General features: G+C 41.1%; 1 protein-coding gene across 11 annotated transcripts in view; it reads right to left on the bottom strand.

Annotated features, from left to right (window-relative positions):
- Slc4a4 (solute carrier family 4 member 4) overlaps nucleotides 1-9,702 on the bottom strand; it is a 422,068-nt gene that overhangs the window by 78,578 nt on the left and 333,788 nt on the right. For all 11 annotated transcript variants that reach the window (XM_029477155.1, XM_029477156.1, XM_029477161.1 and 8 more), the window contains one exon: nucleotides 4,805-4,938. In XM_029477155.1, the coding sequence (XP_029333015.1) occupies nucleotides 4,805-4,938 (134 nt within the window). The remainder of the gene's footprint in view (nucleotides 1-4,804; nucleotides 4,939-9,702) is intronic.

Below are 9,702 nucleotides of genomic sequence, written 5' to 3'. Positions count from 1 at the left end.
CCCAATATAGGGGAATGCCAGGGCCAAAAGAATGGGAATGGGTGGGTAGGGAAGTGGGGGGCGCTATGGGGGACTTTTGGGATAGCATTGGGAATGTAATTGAGGAAAATATGTAATAAAAATATTAAAAATTAAAAAAAAAAGTCGTTTGCCACCATATTTATGTTAATAAATAGCTTTTAAAATCAAAAAAAAAAGAAAGGAGACAAAATGATAAAGACAGCTATCATGTAAAATGCTAAGTGACGGTATCATGAGAGAAGAGAGTAAGTAACTGTGGGAGGGAATGAAGTTGCTGAAAGGACATCAAGGTGTTTGAGAGTATGTAAAAAGGAATGTTTCAGACTAAGAAAAGTCAGGTCAGGACGTGGAAGAGTAGTTTAAGGTACTCTGCAATGTGCACTCTGAACAAAGTATCACTAAGAAGAGGAGAGAGGAGGAGAAATATAGGCTGTTATCAGATCAAAAGAGTTTGCCCTGCCAAAATGCAGCCAAACACTACTGGTTCTCATCTGAGTGCTCACGGATAGGATATGCTTTTACCATCACTGTGTGTGAAGTATCTGTGTCTACCTTGTTCTGCCTGGGCTTGTTCCATAGAAGCCTTATAATGGACTATCATCATCATCATCTAAATTATGCTACTATCTTTCAGTGCTCTGCCTATTTCTTCTAGGTGAAGATTGATAGAAAATGATGGGCAAAGTATTGATACTTCATGACTGTGTGTTGGTTATCTTTTAATAAAGTAGAAAGTGAGAGTTTTTTAATGATTGTTAATTTGTAAATTTGTCGTTTTATTTCATAACGTGATGAAAGCGAAGATAGAACCTAAGAACCAAGGATCCTGCATACTTGACAATCTTAGCCTTGTTTCTAGACAACAGGTTTTTGATAACTGTTAGCCACTGTCTGAACACTTTCCCAAAGGCATCGTATTGCCTTGTTTCCTATCATCGACTCAGTTTGAGCAGCTAAATCTTTGCCCAATAAAAACCTCTGAACTCACTCATTTACTGATATCTATCTATCTACTTGAGTATTTGCCCTACTCAAAGCAATTTTCCACATGGGAGCCAATATGATCATATATACCTCAGCTGAAACGTTCCAATGACTTCCCAACTGCTCATAGAAGAGAATTCTACTCCTCTACCCAGAACACTTTGCTCATTCAAAGGTGACTATTACATTCATTATAGATGTAGGAGAGCAAGCCTGTAGCTCATGTCTTGACTACGACAGTGCCTGGCAGTGGCCTGGGAGTTACTACATAGAGCTAGGAAATAATTATAGAATATTGGATTTTGAAGTTTCTTACACACAGGTATAGTTAATTTTCTGTCACCTTGTCAGGGATACAGGGCCCACAGATATATGGTAAAACAGTATTGGGTGTTGCCACAAGTCTATTTCTGGAGATTAACATTTAAATGCATGGACTTCAGGTAAATGTGGATAGGCTACATCCTGTTAGGTGAAAAGTAGAATAGAGAAAAAAATGGAAATTATGAACTTTAGTGTGATTTATATTCTATAGATCTTCAGAGATATTTCAACAACAGCTCTACCTTCTATTCCAGTCCTGTATGTATCTACATCTCTTACTGCTTAATGCCATCCACATCTGTGTAAACTCTACTGCTTAATGCTATGTCTCTGTAAGTTAAGCAGACTGCAGGGGGGAGGGGGGGAATGCCCTAAGAATTGAGAGAGTTCACATTATCACATGAGCTAGCTCCAAAACTAGTGTTAAGGAATATTTTACTACCGTTTGAGCCAAACAGCTTTTTTCTTAAAAGTTTAAAACTTCCCTAACAAGATTTTTTAAAAATATAGAATGATCTTTTTCTTTTTCGTTGGTTGGTTGGTTTTCTGTTTTGCTTTTGAGATAGGGGCTCACTCAATAGTTCAGGCTTGCATGGAACTGAATATTCAACTCAATATACAGGGCTGGCTTTGCAGTGAGAGCACTTCCTCTGCCTGTCTTCCACATACTAAAATTATTGGCACTCCCTACCATGCGCAGACTGAAAGCTAAGGCACTCCAGATTTGTTCCAAGAATGCTAGAAGTTGTTACAGAATTGATGTTTGCAAGAGAGGCTAGGAGACAAATCCATTAGTTGTTAGCAATTAAAGCATCATGAGTTTGAACACAAAGGACAAATGCACATCCAAGCTTAAATCTTAGAACCTAAATAGTATACACCAAACTCACCATTCAAAGAGACTTTCAAACCACCAGCATAGTTCAGTGAGAATGAACTCAAGTAAAATCACTAAAACAACAGCACTGCTGTGAACCCACAACGTTTACAGTTTTAAGAAGAACTAGAAGATGGGAACCTTAGTAGAAGACCAATTGGTCATCTGTGATGACTACTCCAGTCCTTTGAAACAAGGACTCAACTACAGCTCCCGAAAGGGAAAAATATGTTGGGGCAAAGCTGGGCAAGATGAAGTAACAGTCTCTCAACTGGACAGGCATCTTGATTCTTTGGTGAACTGAAGAGGAAATGACCAAATGGAGACTGGACAGGACTTCCAAGACACACTAGGAAGCTTTTTTTCCATGGAGCATCTGAAGCCTGATAGCAGTCAAAGCAGTTTTGGGAAACAGTGTGCCACAAAGAACTGTGTGTCCTGAGGAAATATCAGCTTTATGGGGATTCGAAGAGAAGCAAACGAATAAATTAACAGCATGGTGAATAAAAGTACCATTTGTCACATAATAGGCGACGTTGGGTTTAAGGCAGTTTTGCAAATGTTTCTCGTTGCTTTACAACTGTTTTCAAATAAATTGCTGGAAACTATGTAACAGAACCAATTATGATGAAACAGAAGGGAAAGTGAGAAAGGAACTCGCTTGGTGGAAGGAAATACTCTGTAGCCTACAGTAAGTAAAACAAACCAAGGCACAGACATTTTCTGTAGATTCAGACTCTGATCACATTGCATCCAATAAATCTCGCGGCAAGCCTCTGTCTGTTTGTTCCTGTTTATAGTGCACACTTGTTTAATCTTCCCATGAAGCCTTTCTTGTCTCACAAAATGTTTTCTTAAACATATAAAAACTGTTTGACTCTCTCTGTAAACTGACATGAATAAAATTCTTTCCATGTCCTTCTCAGAATTATGGTGGAGGAGAAATTCACAATAATGATCTACAGAAACGTCACAGTTCTATTTAAATATTGCAACTTCAAGTGCTCAGAAGGCTTTCACTGATGTTCTCTGCCCAGTTATTATTATTTTAAAAAAAAAAAGAGGTTTCAATGGCACACACAATTTCAAAAGTTCTGTGAGAGCCGTTAAGTCCACAAGTACTGTTATGGTTTGGTTTGATATGAAATGTGCCCCCCCCCCCGCCCCAGGGTTGTGGGTTAGAACACACATGATCACCAGCTGGTAGCACTATATGGGAAAGGGATGGGAGTTTCAGAAAGCAGAAGCCTGCTGGAGGAAGTACAACCCTGGAGGTTAGCTTTGAGGTGGTATGGCCTGGCCCCATTTCCTGTTTTTTCTTGTCTTCCTGACTGCCAAGCCCCCCTCATACTTCTTTTAGCCATGTTTGCCTAGCAGTGAACTGTAAGTCAACATAAACCCTTTCTCCTCTGAGTTGCAGTTTGTCAGAGTATCGTAGACCAGTAACAGAGAATGCAGTTACTGGGTAGACACTGGCTGTTCTAAAATTAAAATCCTGCAATATGCAACAATAGAGAAAATGGAAATTCTGCAAAGGAATGGCCACAGGACACATCAGACCATGATCTAAGCACTGAGACTATGCAGTAAAGGCAACCCTGTCCTAGAAGTCTAGCAAACACAGCAGAGATAGACAAGAATACCCAATTTTACTTTGAATCTATTCCTGTGCACACACACACACACACACACACACACACACACACACACACACAAAGTAAATAATTTCCTTATCTCAATTACCCACCCCACCCCCATTTAAAATGATCCATCAATTTCTAAATGAAAATATTGGCATCAGTACTATCCATCTGAGTTCTGGATGCTCGACCCACAGAAGAACAGGGGACCACAAGAAGGACATTCCGTTTCTTTCATGAATGGACCAGACAACCTAGCACAAGTCATTTGGTTTCTTCACTGTTCCAGTATCATGACAGAAAAAGGCATTTTAAAGTGGGACCCAAGGAAAAATAAAATTAACAGGCTATTCACAAAAGCCTAACTCCCCCTCCCCTCAAAAAGGCAGTGCAGATCCACTCAGAGCTAACTAGAGCGGGAAGCCATTATCAATCTTGGGCTTTTAAAGGTCACACAAGGAATGGAGTTACAAGAGCCTGGTGAGCTAAAACTAGGCTAGGCAGGCCACCTGACAGAGGCCAGTGTCAGGAAGCAAGCCAGGCTGCTGTGTTGAAAGCAGGGGATGATGGGAGAACATGACATCCTGAAACTTTGCTCTCTCTTCATTATCTAAACCAGCAGGAAGCCCTGGAGGGCAAAGAAATCTGGGGCTTTTTAATCCTTGGGAGTCAGCCCTTAGGACATAAAACAAGCCTACAAGGAAGGAGTGAGCAGAAAGCACAACAGATGGGCCTCTTGAAATGATTGTAAACTAAGCTCTGGACAACTTAATCATTAGGGCACTTTTGACTTCCAAATCTTATCGCTCCAGTATTTTGGCAGCTTCTTGGATCTATTTCACGGCTACTTTGTGCTTTCTCCAGATGGAACAACATAGGAGATCAAATAACCAGACAGGCAGGCAGGCAGGCAGGCAGGCAGACAGACAGACAGACAGACAGACAGACAGACACGTACTTGCTGAAGTTAAAAAGAAGCCTCTCAAACACCAACACTGGTCCCGTGCTGCTCAAGATGGTAAGCGGTTGACCCGCAAAAAGGCAGAAGATGGCTCCGGAGACAGCAGTGCCCAGGAAACTCTCCAACACACCCTAAAAGAAAGAACATGCAGGTGGTAAAGCAAAGGCAAACCGAAGAGCCCATATCACTTCTTCCTATTTGTGATGTCAGCCAAAGAATGAAGCTGTGTATGTTATAACACACTCCCTAGCAAATAAAACAAGAGTCCATGCAATACCACCAGAGGTCTTTGCACCCATAACATAATTCTTCCCTGTTGCAAGGGTTGATGGTTCCACCATGCAGCAATGACTGAGACAACTGGTATCCAGGAGGGCACAGCATCCCTGGCCATTACTTAAAAGACTTATTGAGGTACCTGTCAATAAAAATCATACTCTATAAACCCACCAAACAGAAGAATTGATTCAGGTTTTTTTTTTAATCTATTTTTCTCCTTCTGTTTCTTCTTGTTTGCTTCAGTGCCATTATAACTTGCACTTAGTCGGTACTTTTGAGTAGCTACAATTTAAGCAGAAAGCCCCCTTTTTTTCCTAACAGAGAATATTTGAAAGGTGGAGGCTGAGAATGAAGGGGACAAAGACAGCAATGCCATTTTAACAATTATTTCATGTCTGTTTTCATTTTATACGTGTATACAGGCATTTTGATTATATCTATCCCATTTCACCATACTGAATCTCTCCTAGACACCACCAGCCTCCATAAAACCTCCCAACTTAATATCCCCTCTCTTCTTTTTCTCTTCATAACCCACTAAGTCCAGTAGGTGTTGCATGTGTTCCTGAATATAAAGGGCTATCTGTTGGAATATGAGCAACCTTGCAGAGGTCACATTCCAGGGGAAAACTGACTCTTCCTCCCCCAGCAACCATTAACTGCCAATAGTTCTCAGTTGGCCATTTGCAATATTTAAGCCACCAATTGTAAAAAAAAAAAAAAAAGNAAAAAAAAAAATTGCTGATGTTGCTGCTGCTGCTGGACAATGCCGATTGTCATTCAGTGCCAACACATATTCCAATGCAAACTGCACAAAAACTTCAAGAAACTTTATAGTCAGAGACAATAACTGTGCAGAGACATATATAGCTAAAGCTTTTGTTGACATCTCTGAACATGAACTCATTCTTTTCCTTTAGCACAACAGGGAGCAATTTACGAAAGAATCACTAACTTACAAAATGTCCTTCCTTAATCATGTTGTGGAGAGTACAGAATCTGGCAGGAGCAATGGACAAGCCTGAAAGGGTCCCCTGTTGCCCCCATATAATACTGTCCTGATTTCTTGCTTGTTGACATTGTGACATTCAGGTGAGTTAAGTGATGTGCATGCACTGTGGATAAGAGCTATTGGATGTGTGTGCCCATCTAACCACACATCACTCTTTGCAAGTATTAAAGGTGTGGGAAATCCTAGATAGGGAAATTGCCAGAAAAGCTAAGAATTTAAATGATTCTATTGACCAGATGATCCACTTATACACTTACAAGGTAGTATAAAATGTGTCATTTATGACACAGTCTAAGAGTATTTAATAGACAAAGAGACTGTATCATACTCCATCAAACACCAAAGAACCTCTATGTCCTTAGCATAGGACCAAAACACAGCTCAGGCTGGGCGTAAGGCAGGGTGTAAAACCGGAAAGGAGGAACTTGAGATTTCAGATCCTCTGCTTGGCTCGATAGAGCCATCAATCTCTGGGAGGACAGGAACAAAGTCTTCCTGCATCTTCTGTTTCTCCTCCCATCCTGCTGCCCACCATCCCTCCACGAGCTTTGCAGGCTCTCAGCTAGTGCTGAAGGAACCAAAGACACATCCAAGTGACACCCTAGGTCTCCTTATCAAAGGTCAAAAGCCCTGGCTGCTCGTTTAGTAAAGACGGCAACCCATTTCTTCCAGAAAACCACAGTGATTTATGGAAGCCACGTGATGACTCAAAGGCAGATTATTTTTATTGCAGTGCTTGATCCCTTCGTAAGTGCTAGTTTTCCATTCTGTGGCTGACAATTCTGAAGCAGAGACAGGTGATTTATTACACACACTGCACTGGAAACTTGCTTAAACCGAGAGAGGCTTCCAGCAGTTCTGAGAAAAGAACCACTTTCACCACATTTTGATATGTTCCTCTTCACGACCCAGATTTATTTATTTTCTTAAATAATCCGAGGCAATGAATAACGTTAACTGTAACTAGAGGTCAATGGAACTTACAAAACAAATCACTGTAAACACCTTTTCAGATTTATCCTATCCAGTGTTTGCCACTACTGAATTTTAAAAGAGAGCTTCTTTGAGTCATGTCTTGTCAACAGCCATGAGTCTTAAAGATACTTCCACATCTGACTTCTAGAAAGAAAGAATTTCCTAGCACTTTACAAAGGTGCGGTTGGCTGGGCTTGGGGGCATGGTACAGGAGGGAACACAGACTGTCCTGACACTCTTGGTTGGCCTTCCTCCTTATACCCTTACTACCAGAGGATTCCTACAAGGAACCAGTAGTAGAAGCAGACAGCCGGCAATCAGGAAATCCAGAGTCTAGACTGTTCTGCCATGAGAGACCCAACGATCTTCAGAATGTCACTTCACTTCTTTCAAGTAATAAAATAAAAGGTGACAGAGCAGAGAAACGGGTTCTGCATTCACAGTCTCCAGGTGCCTTAGACGCTGTATCGAAGTTGTAGTGTAACCTCTAATCTGCATGTTAGATCAGACAGAATATGGGACAAGCCTAGCACAGTCTCTGGTGGCTAAAAGCTTTTTGAATAGCAGCAGCCTCTCATATGCAACATGCTTATTTGGATACAAGATAAAGAAATGGGGCTTGATGATCCCTAAGGTCTCAGCCAGCTGGCTCAGCACCTTGCAGACATAGGGCTATGTGAGCTTACATCAGCTCCACTAGTCACTGCCCTAGAGCCAAGCATCTCTCTGCCAAACCTATGGCTGCCTCGCTGGATCATTACTTGGATCAGAACAGTGGTTCTCAACTTTCCTGATGCTGCAACCCTTTAATACAGTTCCTCATGCTGTGGTGGCCCCTGCCCCAACCATACAATTGTTTTGCTACTACTTCATAACTGTAATGTTGCTACTGTTATATCCTGTAATGAATATGCAGGATGCAGAGGAGGAGGAAGAAGAAGGAAAGTGGAGCAGAATCACATGGCCTGAAGAAACTGCAAGCTCTAAGGGGTCTCCTAGATGTGGAAGATGGTAGTGTAGTGGTAGATCTGCCCAATCTAAGCACACAACATGTATTCATGTTACTTGAGTTGTGTTTTCATTGCCGGGGCATATTTGGATTGGAGATTTACGGCAACAATCTGATATGTAGGGTATCTGATACACAACCCCCAAAGGCGTCATGACCCACAGGCTGTGAACTGATGGATTAAATGGAACAGAACTCCCGGCAGAGTGGAACATGAAGTAGATATGTAAGATTAGGTCTCTTCCCTGTGCCTTCTCAACCCCTTCATCACACTCAGGAATTATTACTTCTTTTACCTTCAAAACAGGAAGAAGGAAGGCTGGAAGGATTGGCTTAAATAGAGATGAGTCCTTAGTAGGGAGGGGCGGGGTTTCTTGAATTCTGCATTAAAATATAGATACCTTGGGGGCAACACTATGGCCGGAAGAGTTAATTCCTACATTAAAATGGATGCTTCTAACCAAAACAAAACAGTCTATTTATGTTACAGGATCCAAATCAAAACTCTCACACAAAACAACTTGCAACTGTTTCTCTGCTTGCATGAGGGTGTGAAATTTAACCCAAGATAGCCTCTGCTTCTCAAAACAGCCAGAAAAAGTAGAACGTGTCTCAAACCTTCAAAATCAAGCATACAGAAATATAAACCATAGGAGGAAGAGTCAAAAGAAATGTTCAAATGCAGCTGAGTTGAAAGGTCAGCATTTCGTGACTTTAAACTACTTTGAGTGGCATGACCCGCATGGCAACGTAAAGCAAGGGCTCAGGAGAGTCGAACATTACACATTAAAGATGCCTTTACCTCATTGTAATATATCTTGACATGACACCACAAAATAACGTTTGTGACTTTATATCCTGTTTTAGTAAGGACCATATCGTTTTGGTTCACAATTGTTAACCTGTAAAAGAGGGCTTGCTTGGCAGCCATAAGAGAAAGGGAAGAAACAGCATAAAGGCTAAGAAACACACCAGATTTTCTGTTTCTTAGACAATTTGCAAACTAGTAGAACTTAGAAAATAAAAGATTTCAGTTGTATTCAATAACAGTGCTATTCACCAATACCACTGTGATATGACAAGCTTTAAAAATGTGTTTTTAAATTTCTATTCATAAAGAGAGAAAATTTAGCTCATGTTTGGGATGAGTTACATGAATGGTACAGCCTGCCGAATAATAAAATTGAATTTATGTAGATGAGTCCTTGAATCTGAAGTTTAGCCAAGGAAAAGAAACCAAGCAGCTGATGCCACAAGAAACAGTAAGGCAAATCCGGCTCAACCACAATGTTTACTGGTGTGTGTGTGTGTGTGTGTGTGTGTGTGTGTGTGTGTGTGTGTGTGTGTGTTTAAGCAAAGGTCTTGGTTTGTAGCTCAGCCTGACTTCATTGTTGTCTAGGCTGAAATCAATCTCATGCCTACCTTCACCTTCTGAGTGCTGAGACCTGTAAGGATTTTAATGTCATGTCCCAGCAGAAGCTAAATCCCATTATTAAAAGTAAGTTAAGAATGACACAAGTGGGATGGGAGAAGCAGCCCAGCAGTTAAGAACACACATTTGCTCCTGCAGAGAGCCTGGATTCAGTTCCCAGAACCCACATGGTGCCTCATGACTTTCTG

This window comes from Mus caroli, chromosome 5 (assembly GCF_900094665.2).
Source record: "Mus caroli chromosome 5, CAROLI_EIJ_v1.1, whole genome shotgun sequence".
In the NCBI taxonomy this organism is placed as follows: Eukaryota; Metazoa; Chordata; class Mammalia; order Rodentia; family Muridae; genus Mus; species Mus caroli.
The sequence above is the reverse complement of the archived record's forward strand: the minus strand, read 5'-3'. Positions and strand labels throughout refer to the sequence as shown.